General features: G+C 41.8%; 1 protein-coding gene across 1 annotated transcript in view; it reads left to right on the forward strand.

Annotated features, from left to right (window-relative positions):
* Positions 1-12,055, forward strand: part of NIPA1 (NIPA magnesium transporter 1) — a 50,969-nt gene extending 38,914 nt beyond the window's left edge. The window contains exons 4-5 of the mRNA XM_069576838.1: positions 7,970-8,130; positions 10,312-12,055. Coding sequence (XP_069432939.1) covers positions 7,970-8,130; positions 10,312-10,823 — 673 coding nt within the window. The 3' untranslated portion in view covers positions 10,824-12,055. The remainder of the gene's footprint in view (positions 1-7,969; positions 8,131-10,311) is intronic.
* The last annotated feature ends 873 nt before the right edge of the window (positions 12,056-12,928 follow it).

The raw sequence follows: 12,928 nt of genomic DNA on the forward strand, positions 1-12,928 counted from the left end.
AAATCAAATGGGATATCCAAAAATATCTTGAAACAAATGAAAATGGAAACCTAATATATCAAAACCTGTGGGATGCTACAAAAGCAGATCCAAGAGGGAAGTTTACATCAATAAACACGTTCAGTAAGACAAAAGAAATATATCAAATAAACAAGTTAATTTTTTCTCTAAAGAAATTAAGAAAAGAGCAAACTATTGCTGGGAGAAATATCAGTAACCTCAGATATGCAGATGACACCACCCTTATGGCAGAAAGTGAAGAGGAGCTAAAAAGCCTCTTGATGAAAGTGAAAGAGGAGAGTGAAAAAGTTGGCTTAAAGCCCAACATTCAGGAAACGAAGATCATGGCATCCAGTCCCATCACTTCATGGGAAATAGATGGGGAAACAGTGGAAACAGTGTCAGACTTTATTCTTTGGGGTTCCAAAATCACTGCAGATGGTGACTGCAGCCATGAAATTAAAAGACGCTTACTCCTTGGAAGAAAAGTTATGACCAACGTAGGGCTAGATAGTATATTCAAAAGCAGAGACATTACTTTGCCGACTAAGGTCCGTCTAGTCAAGGCTATGGTTTTGCCTGTGGTCATGTATGGATGTGAGAGTTGGACTGTGAAGAAGGCTGAGCACTGAAGAATTGATGCTTTTGAACTGTGGTGTTGGAGAAGACTCTTGAGAGTCCCTTGGACTGCAAGGAGATCCAACCAGTCCATTCTGAAGATCAGCCCTGGGATTCCTTTGGAAAGAATGATGCTAAAGCTGAAGCTCTAGTACTTTGGCCACCTCATTCGAAGAGTTGACTCATTGGAAAAGACTCTGATGCTGGGAGGGTTTGGGGGCAGGAGGAGAAGGGGACGACAGAGGATGAGATGGCTGGATGGCATCACTGACTTGATGGATGTGACTCTGTGTGAACTCCGGGAGATGGTGATGGACAGGGAAGCCTGGCATGCTGCGATTCATGGGGTCACAAAGAGTCGGACACGACTGAGCGACTGAACTGAACTGATCCCCAATGTAGGCAGAAGGAAGGAAATAAGCCAAACAAATAAATGATACAGTGTCCATAAAAACAGTAGAGATGCTTAACCAAACTAAGATGCTCCCTTTTTTTGATAAACAAAATTGAGAAACTTTTAGCTAGATTACCTAACGAAAAGGAGAGAAGATTCAAATAAATAAAGTCAGAAATGAAAGACAAGGCTTTACAACTGAACTACAGACATAGAAAGATCATAAGATACTACTATGAACAATTACATATCAATAAATTGGATAATCTTGGAAATAACAGATAAATTTCTAAAGCATGTATCTTAACATGACTAGATCATGAAGACACAGAAAATCTAAACAGGCTGAGAAAATTGAATCAGTAATTTAAAACATCCCAAGAAAGAAAAGTTTGTCGAAGAGGTGTCTACGCAAGTGAATTCTATCCAATCTTTAGCTACACAAATGAATTCTGTTGCTGCTGCTGCTGCTGCTGTTAAGTCACTTAAGTCGTGTCCGACTCTGTGCAACTCCATAGGTGGCAGCCCACCAGGCTCCCCCGTTCCTGGGCTTCTCCAGGCAAGAACACTGGAGTCAGTTGCCGTTTCCTTCTCTAGTGCATGAAAGTGAAAAGTGAAAGTGAAGTCGCTCAGTCGTGTCCGACTCTTCGCGACCCCATGGACTGCAGCCTACCAGGCTCCTCCGTCCAATGGCAACCTACTCCAGTGCTCTTGCCTGGAGAATCCTATGGATGGAAATGAGTTCTAGCCAATCTTTAAAGGAGAATTAATACCTTCTCAAATCTTCCCAAAAACTGAAGAGGAGCGAACACTTCCAGACTCCTTTTACAAAACTAGCATTACTATTGGAGAAGGCAATGGCACCTCACTCCAGTACTCTTGCCTGGAAAATGCCATGGATGGAGGAGCCTGGTAGGCTGCAGTCCATGGGATCGCTAAGAGTCAGACATGACTGAGCGACTTCTTTCACTTTTCACTTTCATGCATTGGAGAAGGAAACGACAACCCACTCCAGGGTTCTTGCATGGAGAATCCCAGGGAAGGGGGAGCCTGAATGGGCTGCCGTCAATGGGGTTGCACAGAGTCAGACACGACTGAAGCGACTTAGCAGCAGCAGCAGCAGCAGCAGCATTACTATCGGAAAAGGCAATGGCCCCCCAGTCCAGTACTCTTGCCTGGAAAATCCCATGGATGGAAGAACCTGGTAGGCTGCGGTCCATGGGGTCGCTAAGAGTTGGACATGACTGAGTGACTTCACTTTCACTTTTCACTTTCATGCATTGGAGAAGGAAACGGCAACCCACTCCAGTGTTCTTGCCTGGAGAATCCCAGGGACGGGGAAGCCTGAAGGGCTGCCGTCTGTGGGGTTGCACAGAGTCGGACACGACTGAGGTGACTTAGCAGCAGCAGCAACAGCAGCATTACTATAATTCCAACCAGATAAGGACACTCCAAAAAGGAAATAACTTACCAATATCACTGAAGAATATTGATGCAAAAATTCGTAATATTCAGTTCAGTTCAGCTCATCAAACTTAATTCAACGATACACTAGAAAATCATTTGTATCAGGGATGCAGGGATGGTTCAACATCCATAAATCAATCAACCTGCTATGTCACATTAACAGAATGAAGGATGAGAATCATATGATTATCTCAGTAGATGCAAAGAAAGCATTTGGCAAAATTCAGTATCTAGTCATGATAAAAACTCTGAACAAACTGGGTACAAAGGGAACATACTGCAATGTAATAAACGTCATATATGACAATTTCACAGCTGGCTTCATACTTAACAGTGAAAAGCTAAGTGCTTTCTAAGATCATTAACAAGACAAGGATGCCTACTCTTGCCACTTTTGTTCAGCATAATACTGAAAATTATAGCCAGAGGATGGCAATAAAATGCAATAAAATGCATCTACATGGGAAAGAAAGAAGTAAAATTGTTCCTATTTATAGATAACTTAATATAGAAAATCCTAAAGACTCTAACAAAAAACTATTGAACTAGTAAATAAATCTACTGAAGTTCAAGATACAAACATCAGTGTACAAAAATCAGTTATGATTTTACAGTCTAAGAATGAGCTATCAGAGAAAGAAATTAAGAAAACAATTTACAGTTGCATCAAAAACAATAAAATCCTAGGAATAAATTTAAGAAAGCAAAACTTGTACACAAAAAACCATTGACATTGATGAAAAAAATTGAAAAAAACACAAACGCAAAGGTCTTCCATGCTTATACATTGAAAGAATTAATGTTGTTAAAATGTCCATGTTGTCCAATGCAATCTTCAGATTCCGTGCAATCCCTGTCAAGATTCCAGTGGCATTTTTTTCATAGAAACACACAAATCTTAAAATTTGTGTGGACCTGCAAAAGACAAAGATAGACAAAGCAATCTTGAGAAAGAATGAAGCTGGAGTCACCACGTTTCCTGACTTCAAATTATATTGTCAGCTATAGTAATCCAAACAATATGGTATTGGCATAAAAATGGACATATAGATCAGTGGAACAGAATGGAGAACGCAGATATAACCCACACATGTATGGGCGATGAAGACAAAAGTATCAAGAATATACAATGGAGAAAGGATAGTCTCTTACTTAAAACTGGTAAAATCCACTTATAAAAGAATGAAACTAGATCACTATTTTACTTTGTACACAAAAATCAACTCAAAACCTAAAAAAAAAAAAACCACCTCCTGGAAGAAAAGTATAAGGAGTAAGCTCCTTGATATTGGTCTTACAGATTTTTTGGGTCTGATATCAAAAGCAAAGGCAGCAAATGCAAAAAGTAGATAAGAGGGACTACACCAAATTAAAATGCTTCACCACAGCACTGAAAACCATAAACAGAATAAAAAGGCAATTTATAGAATGGGGAAGAATATTTACAAATCATAGATAGGATAAGGGGTTAATATCCAAATTATATAAAGAACTCTTACAACTCAATAGCAAAATGCCCATAAACAATCTGATTTAAAAATTAAGCAGAGAAACTGAACAAATATTTTTCCAAAGAAGACATACAAATGGCCAATAGGTACATGAAAATGATAGCTTTCGGTTAATGGTGTCAGATTCATGATCTCCGAAGAAGATGATTTAACTTCAGGACCAGGGACCGGGCTTGATCACTCAAGAGCTTTTGTATAGCAGAGTTATATTAAAGTGAAAAGGGACAGGGAAAGCTTCTGACACAGACATCAGAAGTGGGCTGGAGAGTGCCCCCCTTGCTAGTTTTAGCAAGCTGTTTTATGTCTGTTAGAAAGCTATGAATCAGATAAGAGAGACACCTCAAGGCTGACGGAGTTTCACCAGGCCCCTCTCCCACAGTATGCATTTTTGAGATTGAATGGCACAAGGTATGTCATCTCCGAACCATAAAATAATTGATGTGAATACTGGTTTGTTGAACTATTATCAGCCAAAAGTTAGTTTTAGGTGAAACTATTTTGAAGAAAGGCAAATTCCAAAGCAAATACATAGTTTCATTAACATAGCTTAAGAAAAACATTTCCCTAAGGAAAATGCAATGGTTCCTCAAGGTTTGAGACAAGTTAGGTTCAGGTGGAACCAGTTGTCTTGGCAACACAGAATTCTCCAAGAAAAGATGCAACACTTATAGTTTGTTTCCTCTTGCAGCTTAAGGGAGAGAGAAAAAATGTCTGACACTTGCAGCCTATTTCCTCCATTTGGAGACCCCTGGCCTTCCTGCCTGTTACCCTCTCAGAAAGATGCACAATATCATTAGTCATCAGGGAAATCCATATCAAAACCACAGTGAGATACACCTCACACCTGTTAGAATGGCCCATAAAAAGTAAGCACGAAGTACTGGCGAGAATGTGGAGAGAAGGGCACCCTTGTGCCCTCTGTGCTCTACTTGTTCATGCATCCACCAATGGATACTTGATTTGCCTCTACATTTTAGCTGTTGTTAATAACGCTGCTATGAGCAAGAGTGTGCAGATTTCTTTTCAAGACCTTGCTGTCAGTCCTACAGCCTGTTTTTGTTTGCTTTCTTTTACTATAAGTTTATTAAGATAGTTTATTGACTCTTTCTTGGCATTAAGTTTCTTTCCCCTTCTTTCCTTTTATCACACTATTCCTTACTCCACCCTCCCATCCTTGCTCCACTCCCCAAGCCCTCCAGTAGGATACTGCCCCTCTGTGTTGTGGCCCTGATGCCAGCATGTAACTTGTGCCTCCGTCTCTGGCCAACTGTCCAAGTAGATGTGTGCTTAGTTCTGTAGATCACTTAACTTTGGGAGTGGCCTTTTTCTGTACAGGGCCAGATGGTGAACATTTTAGGCTTTGTGGGCCTTGTGGCCTCTGTTGCAGCTGCTTGCCTCTGCCATCACGGTAGAAAGTAGCCACAGAGCTGACTAACTGTGTGGATGTGGTTGTGATCAAGTAAGATGTTATTTAGAAAAACAGGTGAAGGGCTGCCTTGGGCCTTCAGCCATAGTCTGTTGACTCCTGACTTAAGTCAAAGAGCTTCTGTATGCTTTTTGTTTAATCTTGGCTCAAAAGGTAGCAAGCTGAAGTTACTGCAGCCCAGGAAGAGAGGAGAAAGGGTGTCCCTCCGATTTTCTGTTAGACACTCTCTTTTGTAAAAGTACTGTTTAATTTGTACTCTGGTGTAATACTAAGAGTGGAATAAAGGATGAGTTGGCCTCTGGTGCAGGATTGTCCCTGCCCCTTTCTTTCATGCATGGCCTCTTGCCGTAGGCCCCCCCATTGTCTCAGGCTGACTCCAGGCTCTCTCTTTCTTCTTGGAGCTTCCCACTCCTCTGGTTTCCACCTCTCTGTGCAGCTATTTGGAGCCCCTCAATTTAATATCCAGTTCTGTATTATAGTGGGGCTTCCCAGGTGGCTCAGAGGTTAAAGCGTCTGCCTGCAATGCTAGAGATCTGGGTTTGACCCCTGTGTCTCGAAGATCCCCTGGAGAAGGAAATGGCAACCCACTCCAGTATTCTTGCCTGGAGAATGCCATGGACAGAGGAGCCTGGTAGGCTACAGTCCACGGGGTCACAAAGAGTTGGACATGACTGAGCGACATCACTTTCACTTTCCATATTATAGTATCCCGTGTGGTTTCTTCATATATGTTGCTTATTTTTCTCAACTACACTGCTGGGTTTCCTTGGGGACCAGGGACACAAAGTGCTATAAGGGGAAGATGGAAGTTTTGACCTCTCCATGGCTTTACCTCTTGTTAGCTTTGTGGCTTTAGGTTAAATGCTGATCATTTCTGTGGCTTGGTTTCCTTATCTGTGAAATGATTATTGGAAATAATCCTGTATATATCTGGGTCTTGTGTGTCCTCCCTATAAGATGTTCCTATTCTCTGAGTGCCTTTGGCATGGACAGTAGCAAATTGACAATGACCAATCCCATGATTTAGAAAAAGCCCAGGTTTCCCAAGCACTATTACCGGCTTTAGAAAGTGAAGCAGAACTAAAGAGGCTCTTGATGAAGGTGAAAGAGAAGAGTGAAAAAGCTGGCTTAAAACTGAACATTCAAAAAATAAGATCAGGGAGGGGCCATGGGTAAACCTATGGCTGTTTCATGTTGATGTTTGGTAGAAACCAATGCAATACCATAAAGCAATTATCCTTCAGATTAATTAAAAGAAACAAAAGACAAAAAATAAGATCATGGCATCCAGTCCCATCACTTCTTGGCAAACAGAAGGGGAAATAGTGGAAGCAGTGACAGATTTTATTTTCTTGGGCTCCAAAATCACTGAGGAAGGTAACCGCAGCCATGAAATTAAAAGATGTTTGCTCCGTGAAAGGAAAGCTGTGATAAACCTAGACAGCGTATTAAAAAGCAGAGACGTTAAAAATAAAAAAAATAATAAAAAGCAGAGACGTTACTTGGCCAACAAAGATCTGTATAGTCAAAGCTATAGTTTTTCCAGTGATCATGTGCGGATGTGAGAGTTGGACCATAAAGCAGGCTGAGTGCCGAAGAATGGATGCTTCAAATTGTGGTGCTGGAGAAGGCTCTTGAGAGTCCCTTGGACTGCAAGGAGATCAAAACAGTCAATCCTAAAGGAAATCAACCCTGAATATTTATTGGAAGGACTGATGCTGAAGCTGAAGCTCCAATAGTTTGGGCACCTGATGCAAAGAGCCAGCTCACTGGAAAAGACCCTGATGCTGGGAAGGATTGAAGGCAAAAGGAAAGGTGGGCGGCAGAGGATGAGATGGTTAGATAACATCACTGCCTCAGTGGACATGAATTTGAGCCAACTCCAGGAAATAGTGAAGGACAGGAAGCCTGGCATGTTGCAGTCCATGGGGTTGCAAAGAGTTAGACACAACTTAGCCACTGAAAAACTACAAATTACCAGCCTTAAAATTATAGATGTTTTATGAGGAATGTTTTTTCTTGCGTTAAAGAAGTAACGTGATCACATTTTAAAAGTAATCACCCAGGTTCTTTCTATTATAATTCAATTTCTGTTAGCATTTTGATTTTTTTCTTATTTGTACACTTTCTCAATTTAATTCATTTTAATATAAGTGTTTTGATCGTAAATTGCTTATAATTATTTTAACAACTTTCATATCCTACTTAACATAGTGTTTTTAGACTGTTTACTTTTAAAAATATGGAAGCAATATTTTAATTTTTGGTCAATCATAAAACTTATTTTTCTATCCTGGTATATTTCATATCTACTGAAATAATATCATGGTATGACTTACGAGTATCATTATATATTGGCTGTGCATGGAATTGGTATGAAAATTCTGTTTGCATTGAAATAGGAACTTCAATAAATTCCTAATCCTTCTACACTTAAAAACTAATTTAAAAATAAAATGTGACTATAAAGAAAAGGTAGCTTTAGTAACACCTGCACTGAGAAGAAACAGGTCAGATAGTTTGATTTAATCATTTCTTATTTTAAAATTGAAGGTCCATTTTAGCTTCTTATCTTCTGAAAGAAAAGCTCAACATCTTGGGCAAGTTGGGGTGTCTGCTAAGCTGTGCGGGTTCTGTCGTGCTGATTATCCATTCCCCGAAATCTGAGAGTGTGACTACTCAGGCTGAGTTGGAGGAGAAGCTGACCAATCCAGGTAACTCAGGCCTCACTGCCAGAGAGCTTGTTTCCTCCGCTGTGGCCCTCCCCAGGGGAGCTGTACCCTCTGCCCTGCCCTGCGGTGTGATCTGTCCTCCAGGCCCTTGGTTACTCTTTGCTCACCACTGTCCACAGCTGTCCCCTGGGGCTGCCCTGCTGACCTGGCCCCTTTGCTGCCTCTGAGGACTGGACCTTGTACATTGCCTCCCTATCCATAGCACAACAGGTGTCAATTCTGCGGGTCTCCCACATGTTGTTTCCCTTAGGACACCATGTGTCCAGGCCTCGGTTCCTCCTTCTGTTGTGAAGCTCTCTGAGAGCCAAGGCCTGATTTAATTCATCCTTAGAGTCCCTATAGAGCTCTGTATGTGTTTTTTGTTTGTTCTTTGGTATATATTTTTTACCTAGTTTCTCTTTCATTCCTTTTTTGATAACTGCAATCACCACCCTCCCACCCCCCAGCCCCATCCCCATGAGACTCAAAAGACGAAACTCCTGCACATTCAATGTTAGTTGCTCAGTCATGTTCTACTCTTTGTGACTCCACGGACTGTAGCCCATGAAGCTTCTCTGTTCATGGGATTCTCCAGGCAAGATTACTGGAGGAGGTAGCCATTCCTTCTCCAGTGGATCTTCCCAACCCAGGGATTGAACCAGGTCTCCTGCATTGCAGACAGATTCTTTACCATCTGAACCACCAGGGAAATCTGCTACACATTCAGGCTCAGCTGCTTTTTCTGATTTTTTCACAAACACAGCCCATGCTTTTGCAGTACTTTGTAATACTTTTGTGCACACTGCGCTCTCTGCCCTTCACTACCTCGTCCCCTGTTTATAGGTCAGGCTCCCAGACAGCTTTCAGCTGTAGTATCTTCCTGAATCCTCTCTTGCAGCAGACCTCCAAGGTCCTTTTCTTTACCCTTGGGGAAGAGGGGACTCCCACCACCTGTTTGCTGGTACAGATGTCCAGGCTGTACCCAGCCCTCTCAGGCCCAGTGCCTAGCACCCACTTTACAATCTGGGAATGAAATTCATGGCAAATACAACTTCCATGTACATATAAATAGTAGTCAACATAATGCCCTAAGAATAATACTTTGGAATAAAATAGAATGTTCAAGTATAGCCACAGGAATAGATACATTAGAGCCAGCAGGCCCTACAGCATATGTGGCGTTGCTGACAATCTGGCAGGTGCAAAACAGATGATGTGGAGGTGTTGTCTTATTGACTCACTTGGGATTTTGCCATCATTGATGGGATCTTCTTTTATTATTTTTCTTTGGCTGGACCACACAGCTTGCAGGATCTCAGTTCCCTGACCTGGGGTTAAACCCTGACTCTGTCGGTGAAAGCCTGGAATCCTAATTACCTGGCCACAAGGGAACTCCCAGCAGTGGGATCTTCTGAAATGGAAAATAACTCCAGAAGTACTGAAAAATTCAATATATATTAAATGCTTGCCAAATTACTTTGTTTTATACATAAAACAGGTTCTAGGCTCTGATTACTATAAACATTTTTCAGTTAGTTACCTGTCCAAGGTGACATTCAGAAGTTGTGAGGAGAATCTGATGATTTTTTGTTGTGTGAAATTCTGTACACACCTGAGGACCTGTGGCCTCTGCGTGCAGCCCTCAGTCCCTGCCACAGCCAGAGACACCCCACGGTTTTCCCTCATGTTCTTTAAGACCCCATATGACTCTCTTTCCCTGCCCTCCCCCAGCAGGAGTACTCTGCCTAGGGTTTGTTGAATTGACCATCTTGTGGACTAGCTTAAAAAAAATTCTTGAGACTTCCCAGGCAGTGCAGTGGCTGGGACTCCATGCTTCCACTGCAGGCGGCATGGGTCTGATCCCTGCTGGGGATAGTTCAGCGTGCCATGCTGTGTGTGCAAAAAAAGAGAAAAAATCTCATAGTGTATATGTTGACTTTTAATGTTATAAAATATTACTAATAGAAGACTTATTTATTGACTTGTAATATGTAGGAGCTATGAATTTTTTAATGGTGAAAATAGTGATGGGAAAACATTTTTGTGGAATGAGCTCAGTGGGTGCGGTTAAGCACACCTGGAGCAGTAGAGTGTCCTGGTGATAGGGGCAGGGGCAGGTGGTGGGGCGTATGATGGGGGCTGCTCTGCTAGCCCCCCAGTCACTGTGTGCCCCCTCTTTTCCAGTGTTTGTGGGCTATCTGTGCATCGTGCTGCTCATGCTGCTGCTGCTCATCTTCTGGATCGCACCGGCCCACGGGCCCACCAACATCATGGTCTACATCAGCATCTGCTCCTTGCTGGGGAGTTTCACCGTGCCTTCCACCAAGGGCATTGGGCTGGCTGCCCAAGACATCTTCCACAACAACCCATCTAGTCAGCGGGCCCTCTGCCTGTGCCTGGTGCTCCTGGCCGTGCTTGGCTGCAGTATCATCGTCCAGTTCAGGTACATCAACAAGGCCCTCGAGTGCTTCGACTCCTCTGTGTTTGGGGCCATCTACTACGTGGTGTTCACCACACTGGTCTTGCTGGCCTCAGCCATCCTCTTCCGGGAGTGGAGCAACGTGGGTCTGGTGGACTTCTTGGGCATGGCCTGTGGGTTCACCACTGTCTCCGTTGGAATTGTCCTTATACAGGTGTTCAAAGAGTTCAACTTCAACCTGGGGGAGATGAATAAATCTAATGTGAAAACGGACTAGGATGTCACAAGGAATTGTATGGCTTGAGGAACAGAAAGAAGATATGGTTTCTGGTCCTAATTTGATGTGACGTAGAAGAGTAAATTTACACAAGTAAATTGCTTGTGTTGCAGTTCCTTATCTATGATGAATAGGCTGGTGGAGAATGAGGATGCATTGCTTAGCACAGGACTGTGGACTCAGCCTTCTGTTCTCTGAAGTTGCTCAAAGGTTGCCTGAGTGTCATCTCTCTCTGATGAGAGGAATCTTATGTTCATTGCCATTAACCTGGAAGCTTTGATGAATACTCTTTGCTTTTAAAACACTATCATTATTTAAATAGAACGGGCCTATTCTGGTTAGTGTTTGCAGGGGAACAGATATTCTTATTTAGAAGCTTACTTTGGAAATGGGAGAAGGTGTTGTCTTGAAGTCTGACTCTACAGTAAATGTGTCTTTAGTCTTGTTATTTTGCATTAAGCATGTCTAACATTCAGGTGTTCCATCCAAATCAGAGGTATATACATTTAATTGTTTTTAATCCTCTAATGTGTTGACTCTCCTACCCCTGACTCCTAGACATTTTAATTGGAAACAGAGAGAGAAGAGTGAATGGATACCATATACTGTTCCATTTGCAGGATGATTTTCAGTAGCTCAAATCAATTTCAGTGCCTTTATCACTTGAACTATTCACTTAATTTGACTATTACTGTGTGTATGTTCTCTTAGATTAGAATAATGCAGCTTCCATGATTATACTTTAGTATTTCACTATTCAAACTATAAATGTTCAAAGCAGTTATAAATTATAGTATATTATTTATTGGAAGAGAATCAAGATGAAGGACACATTAGAGGAAGTTGACCCTTTCAGCATGTTATAATCCAATGAAAGACAATTGACTAAGTAGCATGAGGTATTTTATTTGTATTCAGTCTAACATAACTGGGATCCAGTATTAAATTTACCCATGTTCTCATTGAGCAAGCATTGTGTCCACTAAGAAGAAATTATTTAGGCTGTTAAGTGAGATAGTAACTGTTCAGTGGCACATATGAGTTCAGGAACAAGTTAAAGGACACAATTAAGCCTAATTTTTTTTTTTTTTGCTACAAATTGGAACACACATAGTTTTAGAAAGAATTTCTAGCAAAAATGAAACCAGTTTAACCATCTCCCTGTTGTTTGAGATGACAAAGCACTCTGTAGTCCCTGACCCAATCCCTCATTAAACTTCTGAAATGCAAAATAGCCATTAATTAGCCCTGGGATTTCTTTGGAGGGAATGATGCTGAAGCTGAAACTCCAGTACTTTGGCCACCTCATGCAAAGAGTTGACTCACTGGAAAAGACCCTGATGCTGGGAGGGATTGGGGGCAGGAGGAGAAGGGGACGACAGAGGGTGAGATGGCTGGATGGCATCACTGACTCGATGGACGTGAGTCTGAGTGAACTCCGGGAGTTGGTGATGGACAGGGAGGCCTGGCGTGCTGCGATTCATGGGGTCGCAAAGAGTTGGACACGACTGAGCGACTGAACTGAACCAAACTGAACTGATCCCAGCATTTGGATCAAAAGAGGTCATTTGCCTGTCTATAGTAACCTTCCATGTGTATGAAATAGTAACAAACCACAGAGTGATGCAAATATTCATCAAGATATCTATATACTTCATCTGCAGTATTGTTCCCCCCATCCCACCCTGCGAGACATGTGGGATTTCCCTACCAGGGATTGAAATGGTCCCCATGCAGTGGAAGTGCAGTCTTAACCACTGGACCACCAGGAGAGTCCTCAGGGCACTGTTTTGTCTAAATGGCTTAGGAAACTAAGCCAAGTTGAAAGATGGGATTGAGTAAAGTGATGGGATTGACTTGGTGAAGTAGAACATGGAATTTAATAATACCCAGTTAAAATTACTAAGGAATGTCAATAGAAAAAAATGTATTTTTTTTTTTAGATAAAAAGAACATTTCTAAAGACCTAAGGGATAGTTCCCTAAAGTGTTGAATAAAGAGGCTAAATAAAACAACGATAGAGCAAAAAACACCCTTATGAATTAAAAGTACATTGGATGATCATGAGTTGTCAGTGAGCTGTGAACTAACAGCAGCAAGATTAT

Source organism: Ovis canadensis, chromosome 2 (genome assembly GCF_042477335.2).
Source record: "Ovis canadensis isolate MfBH-ARS-UI-01 breed Bighorn chromosome 2, ARS-UI_OviCan_v2, whole genome shotgun sequence".
In the NCBI taxonomy this organism is placed as follows: domain Eukaryota; kingdom Metazoa; phylum Chordata; class Mammalia; order Artiodactyla; family Bovidae; genus Ovis; species Ovis canadensis.